The 23,744-nt window shown below is 44.3% G+C and overlaps 1 protein-coding gene across 1 annotated transcript in view; it reads right to left on the minus strand.

The window, feature by feature from the left end:
* Positions 1–23,744, minus strand: part of cntfr (ciliary neurotrophic factor receptor) — a 193,056-nt gene that overhangs the window by 104,537 nt on the left and 64,775 nt on the right. Inside the window, exon 2 of the mRNA XM_072658552.1 lies at positions 11,514–11,595. Coding sequence (XP_072514653.1) covers positions 11,514–11,595 — 82 coding nt within the window. The remainder of the gene's footprint in view (positions 1–11,513; positions 11,596–23,744) is intronic.

Here is a 23,744-nt window from a genome sequence, read left to right on the forward strand (position 1 = left end):
ATTTAAGAGCATTAGTGAGGACAGGATGTTTAGTGATCACCACCCCACCTCATCCCCAACTCATCCCAAAAGCACTGGATGGCGCACCGACCTTCATTCCAGAGAACACAGTTCTTCCACTGCTCCACAGCTCAACACTGGGAGACTTTATACCCCTCTAGCCCACGCCTGGCATTAGGCATAGTGCCAGCAGGTACATGATTATCTGCTCCAGAGAGTCCTATTCTATTGGCAATATTTTACTCTACCGGGAATAGCCAGACTGTGTGTGTGCATGTAGTTGAAAGCATTCATTAGAAAGAGTGTCCGCAAACATCTGGACATCTAGTGTACCTATATGTACTACTATGACCCATACAGATTATACACATGTAAGGTCCTCTTCTACAGCTAGAAGTCCACGTTGCAGAGCTACCTACTCACAGACTGATCAAGCAGAACTGTTTTATTATCCTTGTAACACATCTGTTTGACCGTCCACACACAGCCACATATTCACACACACACACACACACACACACACATACACACACTCCAACACAATGTGAAAACAATAAACAGCAGCCCTTCATTCATCCCGCAAACACTTAAGCCAAGGCCACATTCAGCGAGTATTTACAAACAAGCGTGAGAGAGAGACAGAGAGGGGGGTACAGAGTGTGTGGAGTTGTGGATGTGTATGTATGTGTGTGTGTGTGAGCGATCAAACAGATGTCTGTGGATGTCTGGATGCTGTGAAGTTGCCCAGGGCTATACACTGATGTGTTGATATAAAGCTTGGTTAAGGCAAGACAGCGTAAGAAGAACATTCACACAGTATATTGGTTTAAAGCACAATAGAGAAGCAGACCGAGGCCCGAGGCTCCTCAGCTGACCACGGTCCAAAGCCATGGGGTGATGTCCGTCCTGTCAATGCACAGCACATCAATTCACACATTCATACCAAGACCTACAGGAGTTGCAAGTCACTTTGTCACTCATATTCAAATGGAACAAGCTGAGAAATTAAGAAGATCTGGACCCCTACTCATTCATGCAATTATCCAATCAGCCACTCATGTGACAGCAGTGTAAATCACAAGATATGGGCTTCAGGTAGTCATCAGACCAGGCTACGTTTCTCCACTCTTTAACTGCCCAGTGTTGGTGATTCAGAGCCTACTGTAGTCTCAGATTTCTGTTCTTGGCTGACAGAAGTGGAATCTGACGTGGTCTTCTGCTGCTGTAGGCCATCCTCCTCAAGGTCAGACGTGTTGTCTCTGTTCTGCTTAGCTCAAACCAGCTCAGTCTGGTCATATTCTGCTAACATCACTTGTTTCTAACAAGTAACTCCAGTAACTCCAGTGTTGTGCTGAAACTACCAGGAGATCAGCAGCTAAAATGGCTAATGGGAGCACTACCTGAAGCTCTAGGCCCATATCTGCCGCCACATGATTGGTGGGTTAGATAATTGCATGAATGAGTAGATGTTCCCAACAAAGCTATTGTTGGCTAGATGATTGAGTCGTATTCGTTGCGCTTAAGCCCAGTAGATGTTGCATGAGTACAGATGTCATTTAGTGTTATGCTCACTCATTAAGGCCTGCCTACTGTAAAGCACATTACATGGCTCCAGCTATATACTACAAAGCTTCACCAAGTTCATTAAACATTCAGTGCTTTATATATATATATATATATATATATATATATCAGATCTTTGAACTTTCCGTCAGTCTTCTGGCTTATTACTTTATAGTTTGGAGAGCAGGCCAGAATGACGAGGAGAATTCGAAAGTCTTATGAGAGAGCAGCTTTTTTGATCTCGCTGCCACAGACCTTAAATGCTTTTAAGTTTTGAGAAATGTTAGTCAATAAAAAAAAGACTTATGATGCAGTGCCTTTAGCCTGGACACACTTTCTCTCTTTAACCGCACACCAAAAAAGAAATCGTCCCGTATGCTATTATAAAACGCCATGCCTGTTCCTGGGACCCTCCATCAAATGCGGTAAACAGCAGCCAACAGAAAGCAAAGAACCGACTGTAAATCAGTCGTCTTCCTGAGACATCTGACCCCTGATCCATTTTACATACAAGGCCCAGATTCTTACTTGACCCTTGCTCCTTTTACAAATGACCCCTGACTTCCCTCACCAAAGCCCACCATTTGCAAGATGTTCCATCAAACCATCCACCCACTGCGGCTTACAAGAATAGCCCGCGTGAACAAAGACGCAAGCTCATCCAACAGAGTGCACCCAAGTTCAGAGCTGCCTTCACCAGTCAGATGAATTAGTACACTGTCCAACATAATTCAACTGTAGTACGTTGCGCAACGCGGCAAAGAAGAGCTTGGCACGCGCACAAGCTGACATCAGCTCGCTGACCTCTAGGAGTAAACATTATCTCGCCTGTTGGAGACGGACTTGGCCGTGCTGTTTGGCCCATCAGCGGGAATGGAGCAGATGTACTTCGCTGTAAAGCCTTTTGTGGAGGGCTCTATCTTCTTGCTAAATTTATTGGACTTGTTCGAGGTTCAGAGGAAGGTCCAGAGCAGGTGAACCCCTTGAAAGAGCAACATATTGTCCTGCACAGTTCAACACAAAAGCATCTATCAATACAGCAGCCCGGGAACACGCTGCACCCCTTCACCCCCACCCCCCTTATAGAGCGCGAGCACAGTGGAGACAGCCAGATCAGAATCGCGGCGCAAGAGGATCTGTCGTTTGTAAAAGAGGCTCCAGAGGTCCATTTGCCAAGTGATGCTATCGGAGTGAGACAGGAAGCAGGATCCATGCTTCCAATTAAGAATCAATCACGTTTCGGACAATAAAGGGATTTGGGCCGTCTTTCTCTGCCCTGTTTCCCTCACCCTCACCCACGCCCCCGTCCCCTGCCTCTTCATCCCTCATCACTTCCCATTCTCCCAGCTCAATCAAGAGCAGAAATAGGCACGCAAGGGGCTGGCTCTGATCAGTACAGTACCAAAAACCCAAAGCCCCGCCTGAGTCAATAAACAGGCCTTGACCAGACGAAGAAAAGATGTGCGTGGTAATGAACGAATAAAGCTTGTTTGTTTGGGATGCCGAGCTTCGGGTGACGAGAACGTCTAGAACGTTGATTCGGTCGAGGTTGAATGATTCATACACTGTTTGTGAATGGTTTATTTTCAGACATCTAAGGAGGTAAACAGTCCTTCAGAGCCTCGGCGAGCAGGGTGGTGAGGACGAGGCACATTCCTTTGGATGGACATTCCTTTGTGCCGCTTGATGCAGAGTAGTTGTCTACGTAATATACAGTATACTCTAGGCACCCATTAGCAAACCACCAGGCTCTGCTTATTCCTACTTAAAGGAAAAGTTTGAATAGTCCAAAAAACTGTCAAACATCTACGGAAATAAGCTGACAAAACAAACCCTGACGATCTGGATGTGATTTGAATGGGTTGTCTAAGTCCAGTGATTGTCCAGTGATTGACAGTCTAAGTCCAGACTGACAGTCTAAGTCCAGTGATTGTTAGCAATGATAGCCAAGCATCTCTATAGAACTTTAGATACTAAGCAAGTCAAAACCAATTCTTCAAATATTGCTTTCTGTAAAGATCCCTGGTATTCCTCAGTCAATCTGGTCTTAGTGTCAGTCCTAACAGGTGAGGATTACATCAGTTTCTTGAGACAGTTTCTGTCCATTTTATCCCATTCATCCATGACATTTGTGCTTCTTGTCCAAGCAGAACACAACATTGACACTCCCACATTCCAGGATGACAGCTGTAGAGAGCCTTTGTCTGGTAGGTTTAACAGACATGATGGAACACTCTGGCCACTCCGACCAACCAGCAAAATCACCAGACTTCAGTCCTAATTCTGGAATGTGGAAATGTGCACCCAGTTTGTGGAGCAATGGTGGACAAAAGGACAGGGTTGACTGTTATTAAGGAAAGTAAAGACACTGGCAAACAAAGTGCAAACAAAACGTTGACATGGGTTGTAGATATGCTACATGCTACAAATGTTTGTGGACAGCCCTTCTAATAAATGCATTCAGCTACATTTAAATTGCACCCATTGGTAACACAGAGGACCTAGAGGGGTATCTAGCCTTCAGCATTAAGCTGTGGAGCAGTGTGGCTATGTTCTCTGGAATGATGGTGCTCCATCCCCATTCAGTACTTTTTAGATGACTTGTCCCAACACTTTTGTCCATATAGTGTATGTCAAAATGTGACAAATGAAAAGACACTGACATTTATGTGTGATGCTTGCGTGAAACTATACTTGTGGGTAAGTTTGCTAATTACAGTGTACTCCTTACTTCTGACTAGACTAGAGGTGTTCGTTAAAAATCTTTGAAGTTATCCAACAGCAGCTTCAAAGCTGGAGTGAAAATGAACTGTGCGTGCCGCTTCAGAGCATGCTCACAACACCATTTGTGCACCTGACTCCTTTTTCTAGCTTTTTTAGCACCAGCCGGGCTGTAAACCCAACACTCGGGATGCCACCACACTCCCTCATTTTCTCCTCCTCCCTCTCTTTGCCCACTGATGAGAGCTCTGAAGACATGACAGCTCGCGCCTGTTCTCTTTTGTGCCATCAGCTGCCGACGCCATCCGTCCTCAGGACGGAGTGTTAGAAACACGAGGGCAGCTCGAGTTCGCAGCTTGCTGTGGTGACAGAATTCACACCCGCAACCCATTGCAGACACTACGGACGTTAAGCATCTGCCTGCTGTATGGATAAGTGACGTCTAGCTGGAAGCCTCAGGCCAAAGAGAGCCTCCACTTTGGCAGCAGCAGCAGTCCCCGGCTTGGGCTAGAAGTTGGCTAAGTCAACTAGCTAGCTAAGATAGCTGAAGGTAAAGTAGATACAGAGAGGACATGCAGGTGTACTGTGGTTGATGTGTAGTTGTATGTACACTATATGTCCAAATGTTTGTGGACACCACTTCTAATGAATATTTTTAGCTACTTTAGGTTGCACCTATTGCTGACACAGATGTGCACACATTCACAGCTTGTCTGTTGACTGTACAGAAGTACTGCCGATAGAATAAGACTCTCTGGAGCAGATAAGCATGAACCTATTGGCACCATGCCTAATGCCAGGCGTGAGGTAGAGGGGTTTAAAGCCCCCAGCATTGAGCTGTGAAGCAGTAAAACTGTGTTCTCTGGAATGATGGTTGGTGCTCCATCCAGTACTTTTGGGATGAGTTGCGGAGTTGCAGATGAGGTAGGGTGGTGATTATCCAATGTCCTGACCTCACTGACACTTTTGTCACAAAATGCAATGAAATCCTCACAGCAATGCTCCAAAATCTAGTGGAAAACCTTCTACCCTGGCATTGCTGCTTAGTAACTCTTGAATAGACATTAATGCAGATTAATTTCTGCTCACCGTAGCCAACTCTACAACCATCAGTGCTTTAAGTTCCTACTGATCCTGTTTAAAGGAAGGCATGGGAAAGTTCCTGCTTTGAAACAAGCCGGGAAGTGTCTGGGCAATAATCGGGGATTTACAACCCAGGCCGAAGATTTGTCCTAATCCCATCTGTACATACGGACATGCTAAATCCGACGTCCCGATCGCTGCCCATTTACTCGCGGCCCATGCCAGTCCTGTAATCCAGCAAGTCAGCATGAGGCATATGTAGCCATCAGCATGTGAAGAAGGGTCAATCCCCATCACTCCCTCTCACGCCGCACTTAGCTTTGATCCTGCAAAGGGAGACTCCAACCGGATACTGGAGAAGTAAGGACCCTATAGATGCTGTGGGCTAAAATAAGCGATAGATTAAAGGCAGCAGTGCTGGTCCACTCAGCAGAACGGGAGGTGGACAGGACAGTGGGTGCACAGATACATTCCGTCTCATTTGCACTTAGGAGCTCATGAATAATTAAAGTGCCAGTGATGGGCTTGTCTGGACTTCCAGCACTGTGATTGATGGAATGAAAAGAGGCTTTGTCTGCCCGTTCCTGATGGAGGGAGAGGGAGAGATCGAGAGAGAGAGAGAGAGAGAGAGAGAGAGAGAAAGAGAGAGAGAGAGAGAGAGAGAGAGAGAGAGAGAGAGAGAGAGAGCATGCGACAGAGTGAGAGAATCTTAAAGAAAAACCTACAGAATTAGCTCTGGAATCTAACCATTCCTTAATGGCAGCAAAAGCTTCATTAACTCAATGGCAAGTGGCTTTAATATACAATGCATTTCAAAACCTTGCTCTAATTATGCACATACTTTGATATAAGGGGCTTGTAAAGCATCCAGAATTTCATGACGAGCAACAAATGACCAATTCTTCCGCCAAATTATTTGACACACATAAGCAAATAACAGAGGTAGGGGTACTGAGGGTGCAACGGCACACCCAGATTTCAGGATGGTCTAACAGGAAGTAGTCAAAGAAATTTTGAAATAAACTTGTCCCCTAATGTATTGCTCAGCACCTTCCTATCGGCACCATGTCTAATGCCAGATGAGGGCTAGAGGGGTATAACCCGCCCCCCCAGCATGAGGCTATGGATCAGTGGAACTGTGTTTTCTAGAATGATGATAGTGCTCCACACAATACTTTTGGGATGAGTTTAGGAGTTGGGGATGCTTTGAACATGCTAACCCTACTGCCACTCCTTTCACTAAATACAATCAAATTCTCACAGCAGTGTTCCAACATCTACTAGAAAGCCTTCCTAGGACAGTAGAAACAGTTACTCCAGCAAAAGCAGGATAAACTCTTTTTGATTTCCATAAAAACACTGAAATGAATGAGCAGCTGTCCCAATACTTTTGTCCATATAGTGTATTTGTGTGTGTATGTATGTTTGTATGTATGTATGTATGTATTTTTGAATATTCATAGTTTCCTCAATCAGCGCAAGGTGTTCAGGTGCCAAGGCAGCAAATCCGCCCCAAAACATGAGGCTCCCACCACCATGCTTTACAGTATGACAGGGTTTTTTAATGGTGCAGTGAAGTGCCAGCATAACTCGCTGTCGAATCAGGCCAAAAACTGAACTCTCCTAAATATTATGGCAGATCTGAGGCCTTTTATCTTATTTTAATGAAACCAGGAAGTTGATGAAACCTGGGTGAGCACTGAGTAAAACACAATGAAGCCAAGACTCAAAGGGACAGGTTTTAGCTGACATTGCTATCTACGCTAGGCCTGTCACCCCTAATACACCTAAAGCAAAACAATGTAGATTCAGGGAGGCATGTACCTGCCCTAAAATCACTTCACATTAGCAAAACATTGTGAAGATTTTTAATAACTATTAATCATAAAAATACACTATACATTCTTTGGTCACTTTCCTGGAAACACTCGCCTTGTAGGCCCATCTTGCTGTAGTCTTTCGGGTTCCCAAGCGCAGTTTGCCTTAGCCCTTTATCAACAGTCAGTTGACAAATCATGCCTGGTCAACAGCATTCCTGTGGCCATAACCTGATTACTGATGAATGGGGTTGAGGGCGGCTGACAACAGATGGGCTACAGTCTGTGAGTCGGTGAATATCTGACCTATTGGGTAAGTGGAGTCCATAAAGGAAGCAGTGAGATGAAGTACAGGGTAATAGTTTCTAATAAAATGGACAGTGTGGGTCTTGTGTGTATTCAGGAGAACTTTAAAGCATATGAGCCTTGCTATTCTACTGAGGCTTATCCCTTAAGCTGATATGAGATTGTTAGTATCTCAGTGTGTGTGTGTGTGTGTGTGTGTGTGTGTGTGTGTGTGTGTGTGTATGTACTGAGAAGAATCAGTTTATTAATGACTCTTGGCCCATAAGCTGGACAGCTAGCACCAATCAAACGTCAACCCCAACCAAGCCCCTGGCTATTCTGCATGAAGACTAATCTAATTGTGTACACAACCACACAGACACACACAGACACGCACTGACACACACAGGCGGGAGCAAAGCAATCACTCCACACTCAAAGCAGGATGATGAATGCTATGAAACTCAGTTATTGGAACAATAGAAGCCGACAGCTGCTGTAAGCATGCGAGGATTTCCAAATTTCGAGAAATGAACAAACACAAAGTTCTAATTCCTCAGCCTAGAAATCTGCAGGACAGAAAGAAAATGAAGTGTGTGTGTGTGTGTGTGTGTGTATACATTATTTGCTTTATTTATCTATTTACCAAATTGATGAGCAGTGCTGAAAGTTTAATGATGATGTCCTGTGCTGTCAGAGCGCTCACATAATTACTCCGCGAGAAGGGCTTTCCATTAATTTACATCGGTGTTTGCATTCGTCTTGTCTCCTTTTGGGATGTTTCTGACACTAATTATAACGATCAAATCATACTTCCCTCAGATATACAAACATAAGACTTTCCCAGTAAGGCTGAGTAGCATCTAAATCAACAGCATAGTTTGTGTATGTGTGTGTGTGTGATTAGGCTGGTTTTCATATATTTCCAGGACAAAACTGGCGACGGTATTAAGAGAAAACAGTGTTTCAGGGTTATGTATGTATATACACACTATATGGACAAAAGTATTGGGACACCTGCTCGTTCCCTGTTTCTTTTGAAATCAAGGGCCTCCTTACAGTAACTGTCTCTACTGTCCAGAGAAGAAGGTTTTCTACTACACTTTGTGGCATTGCTGAGAGGCTCTGATCACATTCAGTGACAAGAGCTTTAGTGAGGTCAGGATGTTGGATGATCACCCCTCAACCTCATCCCCAACTCCCCAACTCCTCTCAAAAGTATTAGACGGAGCACCAACCACCATTCCAGAGAACACTGTTCCACTGCTCCTGGCATGGTGTTAAAATAGTGATGGCTAGACAGCTGGGTCAGAACATCTCCGGTGACCCGGCAACGATGTCATGGACACCAAAGGCTCACTGATGTGATCCATGGAGACCCCACCTCACAGCCTACAGGACTTAAAGGATCTGCTGCTGAAACGCTTTGCTAAAGGTGCCAAATACCACAGGGCACCTTCAGAGGTCTTGTGGAGTCCATGCCTCGACAGGTTAGAGGCTCGACGGGGACCTACTCAAAATTAGGCAGGTGGTTTAATGTAATGGCTGATGGTATATATCGGTACCTACACACATACTGTATATTCGACATATGGGTACTTTAGAGAGAGTGAGTCTGCTGAGGGAGGCTCATTAAAGTGACGAGCAAGGTTGCAGCTCGCAGCAGCACATTAAGTTTACAGCTTGGTCAGCTGAGAGCAGTGCTGACCATATCACTGGACAAAGCTAACGAGTCATGGCACAGTGACATCACCATACCAGTCATGCTGCCACAGAAACCAAGAGCAAGCGGTGGGGGCACGCTGCTGATGTAATCAGGGCCGAAGGAGATGATGACCATGGCAGTGGCTTGGGAGATGATGGTGATGATGATGACAGCATGGGAGCATCACTGAAAAATAACTGCAGGCTCCAAGCCCACAGCTTTCGGACAGACTGGGTCCACTCTGTGGTCTAAAGGAAAGTGACCACCCTGGAATATTCAAGCAGCCCTGATTGATTTATTTGTGTATCTTCAACTAATTAGTCTGAGAAACTGAGAGAGAGCAAGTCCAAGCCCAACAACAATCAATTGCCTTAACACTGGGATAAATCTCTCTCATTCTGGGAGGAACTATCTGGTAAAGTTTTTAAAGGGGTCAAACTCTGTTTATCTTGCCAGAGTTAAAAACAGGCCAATTCCGAAACTCTAAATTGTTACGTAAATTGTAAACAGTTATGGCTCATTTAGCCCTCAGAATTGACATTAACCCAGTCCACTAGGTAATCACTAGAGGCTAAACACAACAGCTAGCGAAGTTTGGTCTAAAATGGCTAAAAGCTAATGCTAGGTAACCGAAGCAAGAACAGCTTCTGTCATCCAGCATGCTGGAGCCTTTGGAGGGCTTAAAGCTAACGCTAGGTGACCGAAGAATGGATCGATGCTGTTATCTATTACGCTGGAGTCTTTGCTGCAGTTAATAACCAATGCCAGGCCAAACAGCTACACCTCTATTTAGCTGGCTAACTGCACATCATGCTAACTGGACACTCCAGAGAGGACAGCAACACATGGAAGGACTGAAGCACTGGAGCCTTTGGACCTGCTAACACCTAACATGAGGTGACCGAAGCAAGGTCTGATGCTGTTATCTGGAGGACTGGAGCTTTTGTAGCAGCTAAAAGCTTACACAAGGTGACCAAAGCAGGACCGATGATGTTATGTAGCATTGGAATGGCTAAAAGCTATTGCTTTCTGGTGCAATGAAGTCTTTAGAGAAGCTAGGTGACTGAAGCGAGGGCCAGTGGTGTTATTCAGCACACTGGAGTCTTTGGAGTAGCTAAAAGCTAATCTCTTCAATCTCTTTAGCTATCTAACCACATACCATGCCAACTGGACAGCATGAGAGGACAGCAATCACTATGTGGTAAGAAGTAAAAAACTATTTTTGCTGCAGTTGTTACAGTTCTAACCTGTGCTATGCTAAGCTAGGCTAAGCTCCCATGGTGACATAAACCAGCCAATGAAAGCAGAGCTCATCCTTTAATTCAATTCTAGCATATCAATGAATTTATCAGCAACTTTGTAACAGCAACAAAGTGCTCCATGCTGCTTGTGTGTGTGTGTGTGTGTGTGTGCAACTGTAGTGTGTAACGCCTTAGTTATGTACTTCGATATATCACTTGAAAGCCATTTGAAGTGTCACCAGCTCCTCAATGAAACACAGCTTAATGGATATTCACACAGGCCTGTGAGAGACGGTCACAAGCAACACAATATGTACACACACACACACACACAAAGACACAATGACCGCTCTTCCCTTTGCTTCTCTAGCTGCCTAATCTTTCAGGGCTTTGTTGTAGAGCTCTGTGTTTGACCCTGTGACAGGGAAGTTGCTCTCCAGGCAACTAGGCCATGTCTAATACAACACACACACATATATACACCCCACCCTGCGGTCAGGTGATAGCAGTCTGGCCCTTTGCTCACACTGTGACTCCTCTGTTTCACCCAGACAGGAGAGAGAGAGAAAGAGACAGAGACAGAGGTAGATAGAGAGAGCGAGAGAGAGAGAGAGAGAGAGAGAGAGATTATAAAGACATGCAGATAGGAAAAGGAGAGAGAAAAGCTTTAAAGAGAGAGAAAATAAGAGAGAGAGAGAGAGAGAGAGAGAGAGAGAGAGAGAGAGTGAAGGTGAGGACATATGAACTGCATTAAACCATTAAACTGTGTCCCAAAATTAAACTGACATATGACATAAAAAAATGACATACAACATATTAATTAATTTATTATTATTATTAATAATAATAATAATAATAATAATAATAATAATAATAATACTTGAATAACTGAATAGTGTTACATCATTCAAAATATTTAGACCTCAACTTAATCTTAATCTGGTCAAGGTCTGGTAAACTGCCGCTCAGAGTCTGACTGGTTAAAAGACTTAGACAATCCAAGTCTAGAGCCGATAGAATGTGTGTGTGTGTGTGTATGTGTGTGTGTGTGTATGTGTGAGTGTATAAAGATGGTCAAGAGAAGAGGAAGGGTCTTACCTTGCTGGCTGCGTCTCTGGGCATACACCACCACCACCACTGCGAGCACCACACAGCACACCGACGTCACAATGTTGGCCATCTGCAAACACACACACACGGGCGACGGTAAGCTTCCGGCCAGAAACACCCACCCAGCACCACTGATGACCAGCCAACATCAGGAGATTCCTCCCTCTATCTCTCTCTCTCTCTCTCTCTCTCTCTTCCTCTCTCTCACTCACTCAATCTCTTTCTATGACTGTCTCCTCATACCCCGCCCTCCTCCACTCTCCTGCCTCTCTCCCTCTCTCTTCTCCCTCCCCTCTCCTTGTCTCTAGTTCTCTTAGCTTCTCTCTCTCCTATCACCTTATCTCTATGTCTTTCAATGTCTCTCTGTCATTTCCTCTCTCTCTCCCCTTCATTTAGCCTCTTTCAATGTCTCTCTCTCTCTCATTTCCTCTCTCTCTCTCTCTGCCTTTCACTCTCATCTTACAGCAGCTGATCAGGAGAATGAGCGCCCACAGGGAGCGCTGACTCCTCATGTACATACATACACTTACATCCACACACACTCACACACACACACTCACAGCTTTAAAGGGCCAGTGGAGTCAGAGAGCCTGACCTCAGCCTCCTCCCTCTGGCCTCAGGGTAGAGAGAGATTGAAACAGAGAGAGAGAGAGAGAGAGAGTGAGAGAGAGAGAGAGAGAGAGAGAGAGAGAGAGTGAGAGTGAGAGAGAGACAGACAGAGAGGAGTAAACAATGCCAGGCTCTGTATGTCTGCGGATGTTTTCAGGCTTTTCTGGGAAGTGCACCACTACACACTTGTCTCTCGCTCCCCCTCGGACAACATCACCCTCTCCGACCTCGGCATAAAGCCCCCTCTCACTGCCTGATCCCCTCTTCCTCTCCATGCTTTCACTTTCCCACTCCCACGTTCCGTTTCCGCCGTCTTTCTCCTCTCCACTCTGCCTGTTAGAAGTTTGGAGACACCTCGACTGCTTTTGAAGTTCCAGGGTTGTCCTACTCATGCTCCGCCCACAAATGCATTCCTTCATAGTAACTGTTCAGAGTCAATGTTGACTCTTAAAAATAGTGTATGCCATATGATCTACAGTAGCGTCCAAGAGCCGAATTGTGTTGCCGACTGGTGTAGACGACTGGGTCAGAACATCTCCAAAACAGCAGGCAGGTCTTGTGGGGTGGTCCTGGTATGCAGTGGTCAGTACCTACCAAAAGTGGTTTAATAAAGAACGACCAGTGAACCAGCGACAAGGTCATGGGCATCCAAGGCTCATTGATACAATCCATGGAGGCCCCACCTCACAACTTACAGGATTTAAAGGGTCTGCTGGGAACATCTTGGTGCCAGATACCACAGGACACCTTCAGAGGTCTTGCTTTGAACGGTCAGATCTGGGAGGTGATACTAATGGTACTTCTACAGTTCCAGTTGTAAAGTGCAGGGCGCTGTGGGTGAAGGTATGGTGTGTTTTTTTTCCATACAGTTCCATAGTGCTGATTGAGGTGGGATGTATATGCTATGGACAGACACTGTGCTTCTGGCTGTTCAGTAGCCTGATGGCCTGAAGGAAGAAGCTGTGTCAGAACTAGATAGGTTGACAATCGCCATGAATGTGCCACTATGCTAAACTTAGATCCATGAACCAAGAAAACACTCAGTATAAGTATTATTTAATCATACAATCTGGATTTCCAGATGTTGGATATCTTGTAAAAGCATCCGTGGGCGCATACTTTGTGTTCATCTAACCGTCAGCCTTGCTATGAAGAGCAGGTTTGATTTGAGAGTTTTATTGATAAAATCACATCCTAAAGCTCCTTTGGTCCAAAGGTAGTTTAAACAGCTGAAAGGTTTGACCTCTGATAAGCGCTGGCATCTCAACAAGGGCATGACATGCTTGGTATTGACATGCATTTTGATATTATTCCCGAATCCTTTCCCAAACTTTTGACAGGCAGGTTCTCTCCCTCCCTGACGCCCCGTTCCTCTGTTCCTCAGAAGACTCCATGAGCCAAGCATCTGAAACTCAGACCAAGAACAACACTTCCCAGGGTTGGGGTATCAATCCGTCTCTCTAAGTATCTCCCCCATTTCAAACATTAAAAGGACCCTACAGTTAGAACAACACCGAGACGAGCATTTTTCAGAAGCAGACGCACAATACAGCGTTTGAGGCAGGAGAAAAACATATTTCCCCAGTTAAAAACACAGAGGAAGCCATGGGAGGGAACTCGAGCAGAAGACTAATACACTTTTTACACCACTTAATAGTTTCCCATGATCCCAGCGGTAGTCATTCATTACAGTTAAACAGGAAATCACGATGTAGCAGTGCGGGGAAAGCTAACACGCTAAGGGTATTTAGCTATGAACCTTATCACAACACAAGCTCGCCAACATGAAAGAGCCAAGCTGCGTTCCAGCTTCGTTCATGAGAACAAACTCTTCTCTGGCTCCAGTGTCGAGGAAGATAAGTGTGTGATGTACGCCTAATATTTGTGCGGTACTGTTGTCTGTCCGCACGGTCAAGATGGAGGATGTTTAGCTTTTGCTCGGCTACTTATCACTGCTCTGTTTATGTGTCAGCCAGTTTGAGCTTCTCTAGCTTTTTAGCCTCATTGAACACAGGATGTGCATTTATTTACTAAGTCAGAGCAAGATAAGATGCTATTTTCTTAGTGTGAAAGATAACTCAGAATTAAGGATATATGGTCAGTGTTGAACCTCCGATCAGGTCCTCCAGTGCTGATTCTCACTTCTTCTCTAAGACCATAAAGCACACTGTAGAAGGCCTTCAACAACGGCATGATGAAAAGTCACTGTCATTTATCATTCACATAAACATCATAGGACCTCAAGGATCGGGCATTTACACCATATGGACAAAAGTATTGGGACACCTACACATTACACCTACAGGAGCTTTTAGGCATCCCATTCTGAATCCAAAGGCATTAATATGGAGTTGGTCCCCCACTGCAGCTCTAACAGAGGCAGGTCTGGAGCTCTGCAGTTACTGAGGCAGCAGAGTGTTGGAGTCTCTTCTGCACTGATCTGCTCTGAGCTCAGCATTTGGTGACCCACTCTGAAACCTTACATGGTCTGACACTTGGAGTTGCTCTCTGTGGTTCCTAAACACGTCTACTTCTAATAATACCACTCGCAGATAATGGTGAAAGATCTAGTAGGAAAGAAAGTTCACCAATTGGCTTGTTGTAGCAGCGGTGGCTCCTAGATTAAGAGGTGTGTCCCAATACTTTTCTCTCTATACTGTATATATTGTATACATATATGTAAATATCATATAACAGTCACATATACTTTGATTGGTAGATCCACCTTTTAAATAATTTAAATCTGGTTGTTTTTTACATTGTATCAATATTTCATTATAAATGGACCAATAGAAATGCTTAAAATCCACAAATTGTTCAATATATGTCTGTTATTGGTTGGTATATGTTAATAAATGGCTGATATACATGCGATTTCAGATAAGCCATCCTAAATGTAACACATTAACAGTGGTTTGATGTGAAATGCTCTGTTCTTCAGAACCTCACTGAATCAGAATTGTTCATAGTGATAGTGATAGAAACCAGAAGCCTTTAATGTCTATAAAAGCTTCCTCACAGAAAACTATTACATGAAATGGCCTCAAATATGCTGCTTGATTCCTGAGACATTGCTTTATGATAGATTTGAGAAAGATTTGCCTTAAATGTCATTTTGTTAATATCCATTCATGCTGGAGAAGTGCATGTAGAGTGCAGTGAGGTAAAAGTGCAGTGACTCTGAAGAACTTTCACTTTTAGATTTTGCCACTGGATGGATTTTACTACTATCAGTGTTACATGTAAAGACCATCCTATCAGCACCATTGCAAAGCATTTAGAGTCAGTAGGTTCCTCTACAAGGAATCATCGCTGTGAATGACTTTGTTTACATCTCAAGGGCTGAACTATGCAGAAATTTTGGGGAAAAAATCTGTAAAATTTTCATTTAATTATGAATGAAGCCTGTCGCTGCTGGAGTTCATTACTGACCGTCCTCAAAGCGTACTTCAGCGAATGCCGGCACTGAAGTATCAAAACAGTACAGCCGAGCTACTGATATTTTCAATTACAACCACTTGTCAAAGCCACACATTCCCTTCCAGGTTCCAAGAAAGTTTGAAGCCAAGCTTCCAGCCGAATACCTGAGGATATCTGCTGATTGACACTTCGTATTTATTCCCGCATTACAGAAATAAAGCACACTGACAGCGGTGAAATTAAAATTGCATCTCCCTGTCTCTGCTTTAGAATTCTGCTCTTTCTCTCCGGGCCGTAAGTAGCATTTAGCCTATCAAACTCTGGAACAATAAGTTTGATATCTGACAGCTCAGGATCTTTTTTTCTTAATGACACCCTGTGGCACTGAGGACTGTATAATAATACCAGCCAATTGAGAAGCATTTCTCTTCCCTTCATCTACTTCCATATTTATTTATTCATTTTTTATTTATGGCTTTTCGGTGCTGAATGGGCGTTTCGGTGGGTGCTTAATTAAAATATATAATTCATTGGAGCTACTGAATGATTTTTCTCTCGCTCTCGTTTCAGGTTCTTTGTGATGTCCTGTACAATTTGCATTTAAATTGGAAATTCCAGGCTGAGTACTTGGCGAGAGAGGGTATGAAGTATCACAAAATAGAATCCCAGGCCCAGCCAGAGGAGTCCCACCGTACCGCTGACTGACACACCGACAGAAATCATAAAAGCTCCCCCCTGCCTCCATTTTATTGTCTGTTTTATTTTCCACCTTCTTCTCTCCTTGGGAAAAGCTCTGAATGTGTGAAAGTGTACCCCCATTATGAATCTATCTGCTTTGAAAGATATGAAGATTAGGGGAGATGTTTAATGCAGATGGCACCAGTGGCAGCTGGGCGTTGTGGGGGAAAAAAAGACCCCAAAAAAAAAGAGAAACGAGAGAACCTGAGGTGGATCGCTAAGGTTAGTCATGAAGCAGAGCGCGGCGGAGACGATGCTGCCTCGCAGGAGTTACAAGTGAGCCGCTTTGATTAGAAATTCTTCTGAAGAGTTTTCACAGCGTCTCACCTGATGTGCTGTAAAGTTTGCAGCATAAACTGGAGGTTAAACTGTTAAAAACAGCCTGTTCTAGTTTTAGGGTTGGGGGTGGGGGGTTGATATGAGTCAATTAACCTCTCAAATGCCAAAAACCCATAAGTGCTTACAGATTTAGTCTCAAAGATAGTCTAAAAATGTTATATATATATAAATATATATATATATATATATATATTCATATTGCTACAGGGCTTGATTAGAAAGGGGGTGCAAGGGGAAGCCATTACCTTGTCAAAAAGGTAAATAAATAATAAAATATTAATAATCTGTTGCTTAAAACAACCACCTCCTGTGGATTAATGTGATATCACTTAAGATCACAATTTATTCATATTATCATTCCATCCAGATGTGAGGGGATCGATCTTCATGGGCTGCAAAAAGGTTATGGGGTTATGGTTGTGGCGGCGCATTTGTTCACCTACATATGAGCTTTTCATTGGTGCTGTTTTCCAGTGTGTGTACCCCTCAAACTGTAACCATAAAATCTTTGGATCTTTAGAACTTATTATACTTGAATATCATACCTACACAGCCCACTGCATCTCCAGAATGAGATTTGCTGAGCTAGCTGAATGTCACTGCTGCCATCAGTGTTGCGAACCCCACAGTGTTCCACAGAGGTACCTTATATGTTTTAGTGAAATATCTACCATGTCATGAGACACCAGTATCTTGTATTTCATGCATTGAGCAGTACTGAGCGGCATTTATTTATTTATTTTTCAAAATGGAAAATGACTACGATAAAAAGCTGTGCATTTTGCCAGAAGCCACAATATAGCTCTGAAAAGGGTCTGAAAGGGGGTAAAGCTGACCTTGATGCTAACTGTGGACAGCAGAGATATCAAAAGTGGTTTAATTCAAAAGCTGATATAGGAGAAATATAAAGAAATGCCCAGTGGCAGTCTAATCAAAAAAGCAAGATGGCGTATCTAAAAAAAGCCACTTCTTCATTTCCGAAAGAAATCCCAAAGAGAAAAAAAGTACTGGATACTTGACTTTTTCCACTCATAGTTCACAGATATCATTTAAAAGGGGAGCAAAATTCTGTCCAAAGCACATAGTCCAAGCTTTCAATCCGTATCCTGCAGTATTTGTGTCTGCAGGTAAAAGAACCTAGACGAAGCTAACATGCTAAGAGAATTTATCACTGAACCTCATCACAACACTAGCTCACTACCGGAAAAGAGCTTAGCCGTGTTCCAGCTTTGTTCATGAGAACAAACTGTTCTCTGGCTCTGATGTCAAAGGGATAAGTGTGTAATGTCAACTGAATATTTGTGTGGTACTGTTGTGTGTCCACACGGTTAAGATGGAAGATGTTTAGCTTTCGCTAAGATACTTAATAAAGCTTAGTTTATGTGTTGGCCTCTTCAAGCTAGCCTTTTATCACCAGCTTGGGTTCACACCAGGTTCATCCCTCATGAATACAGGATTTGCATTTATTTACTTAAGGCCAAACAAGATGGAAAACTATTCGTCAAAGTTTGAAATATAAGGCGTAATCAAGGACGTGTCTTCTGGGTGTAACGTCTAGCGAAGTTCTGTTTGTAGTAGGTCTATCTATGAGATTTCTCAGCTCTCAGCTCATCTACAAGACAATTATAGTGAATATTATATCATACTACATATTATATTGAGGTTGGTCTATTATAAGTATGGATGTAATGATTTACACACACTATATGTCCATAGGTTTGTGGACAGCCCTTCTTATTAATGCATTCAGCTACTTTAATTGAGCTGCACCCATTGTTACTGCACACACAGCTTGTCTGATCCATGCAGAGACGTACTACCAATAGAATAGGACTCTCCGGAGCAGATAAACATGAACCTGTTGGCACCGTGCCTAATGCCAGACATGGGCTAGAGGGGTATGAAGACCCCCAGCAGTGAGCTTTGGAGCAGTGGAACTGTGTTCTCTGGAATAATGGCTGGTGCTCCATCCAGTACTTTTGGGATTAGCTGGGGTGGGTGGTGATCATGCAACATCCTGACCTGACCTTACCATAGAGCTCTGTGTCCTACACATCGGCAAGTTTCCCAACAGCATATTAGTGTTAAGGTCATCTTAACTGGTTAAGAGAGTGCTCAGTGTGATGCTCACTCAACCCTTTAAGAAGTACAGTCTCTTTGTGTTTATATGCTTTTGGGAAAACCTGTCCAGATTATCATTATTAATATTAAAACATAGCTTAAAAGGGCAGCAAATGAGAGACCCTGAGAAGAGACAGAGGAGGGTATTGGGGCTGCCACTGTCCATGCATATGTAAATATCCATTCATGCTTAGTCTCAAAAACAGCATTTCATAGTAAATTATGGGGAGTGAAGGTTGGAAGGTTCTCCAACAAAGCTGTTAAATATTATAGTGGAGAACAAAGCAAGCATGTGCGTTTGTGGGTGTTCGAATAGACTCAAACTTCTAATTCGTACATAATTAGGTTTTGTATGAGCTTTAAACAGAGATCCATAACTATAATCTCAATCAGTATTCCTCCAGAGCTCAAATCCTCCATAACACATACACACACACAGACACACACACACACACTCCTACAGAAGTCCATCTCCTGTAATTAAAGCCTTGCTTCCTGGGCCTCTCCTGACACTAATTCCCCCCATCAATCGCATGCTATCAGAGATCACTCAGATTAGCACCCATGCAATAGAGGCACATTGGCCTGTACATGCGTGCACGCATTCAATAAGCCTGACCTCTAGGCCTGGGCTTTGTCTTCAATAGCTCGCTCAAGACGCTATCAGTCCTGTCAAGGCCTGCCCGACGGGGGGGACTGCAACCTCCAGGCTGCTGGGATGGTGTATGCATTGGAACAAAGAAATCAATACAGCATCAGCACACACACAGCACCGGACGTCTCTTTTAGCACCTGTCTACACCGACATGTTTGTGCGTCAGGGAGACTTCGAATAAATGTGTGTTTAGGCGCGTGTGTGGGCCAGTGTTCGTGAGCATGCATGCGTAGCAGTGTTTGAGCTATGCTAGCGGGGGTTAGCCATCTGGATTGCGTCCACAGGACTGGACCTGTTCCACACCCTGAAGAGCTCCCTAAGCAAACACAGGTCACTGACCTCCTGACCCTCCTGAGTGTATCAAACCAAAGCAAATACAGCAGGACTGTGGGCGGCCGAGGCCTAGTTAGCGCTGATAGGCTTCGTTCTCCCAGAGCACGCTGGGAAACCCAGTGAGAAGGCATCTCCTGGCCATTTCGGGATGGCTCAAGCCTCTGTTTTGAGTTAGCACCATCAGTGCTAAAAAGGATACAGCATACAGAACTAGTTTGCAAGTGTGAGCCACTGGTGGGATTCATTTGCTGTAGACGGGTCTTCTGCAATCAATTATCTTTGAATAAGGGCTCAGAATGAGGGCCTTCTGAAGAATTCATAAAACGCTTTTGCGACTGAAGTTCTAAAATCCATAAACACTTATGGAGTGTCAGGTTGATATGAGCAACAAAATTTGTTCAGCAATAATGACCACAGTAAAAATTCGACAATCAATCCTTTATGACTATTCTCACATAAAAATGGCCAGAAATTGATTAGTCAGTTAATTGTAGAAAACTGCCCATCACTTAACCTTGTCTAACTTTTAGAAGTCACAGCAATAACGTTGTCTAATTTTATGGTAATTATATTTCATCTGGAACACTTTATTTTTTCAGTTCATTATACACTGCAGATACCTTTTGGTTCCTCTGTGTACAACCAGTGTAAATGTACTCTCAGACGTACAGTGTTGTCGGGCTCCGAGTGGCTCAGCAGTCTAATGTGTTACTGCTATGGCCCGGGGGTCGCAAGTTCAAAAACCTGAGCCCTGCCACTTTGTCACCAGCAGCCAGAGCCAAAGAGAGCACAATTGGGCGTGGTCTCTCCGGGTGGGTAGATGGCACTTTCTCCCATCATCACTTTTAAAGTGATGTTGGCTGGCACATGTGCCTGTTTGCTGGTGCGACTACTGCTATGTCCCGGGGGTCTCAAGTTCAAATCCTGAGCCATGCCGCTTAGTGAGGTGAGGATGTACTGGATGGAGCGCCACCATCATTCCAGAGAACACAGGGTTCCACTGCTCCACAGCTCAATGCTGGGGGACTTTATACCCCCCTGCCCCTCGCACATGCTTGGCATTCATGTTAATCTGCTCCAGAGAGTCCTATTCTATTGGCAATAGTTCTCTACAGGGGCTAGACAAGCTGTGGGCATATAGTGTACCTCATTAAAACCCATTTATCTCATCAAACCCGGGGACACTGTGAAGTCAAACTCAGATAACCCCTAATGCATCTGACCGCTAACCTCCCACCACCCTGCGTGTCCACTCTAAATGAGTTATTGAGGTAAAAAAACAAGGGTCCGGCCATGAACCAGCCTCTGTGTGCAAGTTCAGAAACACGTTGTTTACTTGGTTTCCACCAAGGCCCTTAAAATACAGCCTCCATGAATAGGGCTTTCCTGCTCCGGCAGCCAGTGCAACCCTGACCACCCGGAGTGCTGACCACACCACGCACCCAGGCCCATTACCGGGAGGCTAAAAAAGCAGATGCCCCACAGCGGGATGCACACAGGATGCTTTTTCCTCCATAAGGAGCCGGTGTGAGTGCGGTGTACGCGTGTGTGGCAGCGCTGTTTACGGCCACTGCGAGCGCACAATAAAATGACTATGAGACTGTGAATAGCAGCTTCAAATGCATGATTTCTTTTTCGGGGGTGGGTGGGGTCGGGTGAATCAAGCTGTCTGTTGATAAACACAACACAGACAGCACAGCTTGCCTGCTCTTCTGGATGCAGGCCCAGATTTCTGCCTCCGCCGCTGCGAGGCCGGGGGAAAATATGTCCAAACGGCACGACGGTTACGGCAATGTTGTCTAATGTTTATGAATTCCGTCCTTCTGCTCGAGCGCTATGATCGTACACGCCGAGGCATATGGAACGGTCGCCAAATGAAGGGCTTGAACAGGTTGCCAGAGGAGAGGATGTGTGAAGGATGACAGCGATGATGATGATGATCAACCTGCTGTATTTTTCACTACGGGGGTCGTGTCTGCCGAGCTCGCGCCGCCACGCTGGCACCCATGGACTTGCTTGAACTCCGAAAAGCTGAGCAGAAGCAGAGAGGAGCCATTTGACACTCCGTGATCTATGACTCGTGATATAATTATCTATTTCTTCATCAGTTCCCTAGCCCAGGGCGGACATCTGTCATGAAGAGATGGGGATGGGACTGACTGGCTCGCTCTCTCTCTCTTTCTCTGTTTCCCTATGTCTCTCTCTCGCTTTCTCAGCTGTTACAGATTGTTACGATAGTTTTTAATAAATACCATTTTCCCTTTACCCGTAATGTCATTTGTCAGCTAAGACATGTTTGAGTTTTTTTGTTGTTTGGGCTTTGTGGTTAGTTTGTGGTGGAGCTAAAAGCTAATATAGCCAACGAGTAGCTAAATACTTAAGTGACATAGGTCCATATTTATGAAAATGGAGAAAGTATGGTCATATTTCAGCTTTCTAGATTATTACGACCACCGTTTTTAGCTATGCAATGTGCCTTGTATACTGTACTTAACTATGTCCATGTCCATACATAAAAATGGGACAGAGCGAGGCACAACCTACTGCAAAGCAAAATATAAAATGTATATTTTATGGAGTTATACAACTTGGAGAAGAACGTCCTTTTGATCACCTTCCTCACAGGCCATGGCAACATAATCTGCTAATTCTGACAACGAGACTGAGCAGCCTGAAGGCCATGTTTATGTACCAGACGGTAACTGTAGCGTTATTCATTACTGAGCTGTGTGTGTGTCACAGAATTCACACCTATATTATTTTTAACTAAATATAGCATCATACTGAAGCATGGAAGTCCCTCACAGTGAGAGCTAGCCATGCTAAAGTGCAGCCTCCGTGCAGTGGGGTTAGTTTTAGCGCATGTCTCGCTCATTTCTCTCATTTTCTTCATTTCTGGATTTTTAAATGCAAGAAGTTTTGTATCACTGTATCACTGTATCAGGCTAATATTAGCTTTTTTTACTTAGCTGTCATATTTGACAGCTATGTGGAGAGCCTATTGGAAGCTATATTAAATTGAAAAGCTAGTCTACATAGAATTGTAGTCAATTACTTTCTTTGAATATATGTTTATTAATATACCAGCTATCAACTAGCCCATTGTACCACACTCTTCCCTATGCCATACACTGTCAGAAACCACCACAGTCTGAATTCCCCTCATTGAGGCAATGGTGTGGTGGTTTAGTGATAGTACGCGGTTTGTACAATGTTAACAGGTTGGATATAAGTGGTCATTACTTGTTAGCCTCATTGCTAAATTAGCCTCACAGATTAAGTCCAAAGCTACAGAAGCAGCCTTGAGACACCAGAAATGCCTTGGCAGATCAACTACTTTTGGGGAAAACTGGGCAAATGTAGTTTTTTGGCTTCTGGAGGAGACACCATGCCTTGCATACATTAGCCACTTGCCTGCTCTTGCCTTGCCGCCCTGATGAACCATCTCAATGGCGTGTTGGGATCATCACCTCTACATTTACCAAACCATATCAACCAAGCGACCCTGACCTGCGTGGGCGGTTAGCCTTGTTTATGGGTTGATTTGTCAGTGGAACGACATCTATAAATAAAGCAGGGGAAGCTGCTGGGTGGGGGTGCCAGGCGGTGGGCTCGGTTGAGCTCCAGCACAGCGGCTGGCGTGGGGCATCCTCCATGCCCTGTGGCATGCACACTAAATGTGCCTGAGCCTGCCATCTCTGCAGGAAGACAACATCTGTTCTTCTGACAAACCAGCGAGCAGGAGCCAATAAATTACCGTGCCGTATGGAGGCGGCAGGGCGCACAAGAAGCGCTCTGAAAAATAACAAAAAAAACAACACTTTGTGAAGAGCGGAATTAAGAGAGAAATGTGAGGAAGGGGAGAAGACACACACACACACAGAGAGAGAGCGCGAGAGAGCAGCCCAGTCTTGAAAGTCAAAAGTACCTTTTGACTTCTCACATGTAAAGACAACCTTTTTACCTCAGAGGCTTCTCTGAAGCAAGGTGATGCTGGCACTTTG

Source organism: Salminus brasiliensis, chromosome 16, assembly GCF_030463535.1.
Source record: "Salminus brasiliensis chromosome 16, fSalBra1.hap2, whole genome shotgun sequence".
NCBI classification, from domain to species: Eukaryota; Metazoa; Chordata; class Actinopteri; order Characiformes; family Bryconidae; genus Salminus; species Salminus brasiliensis.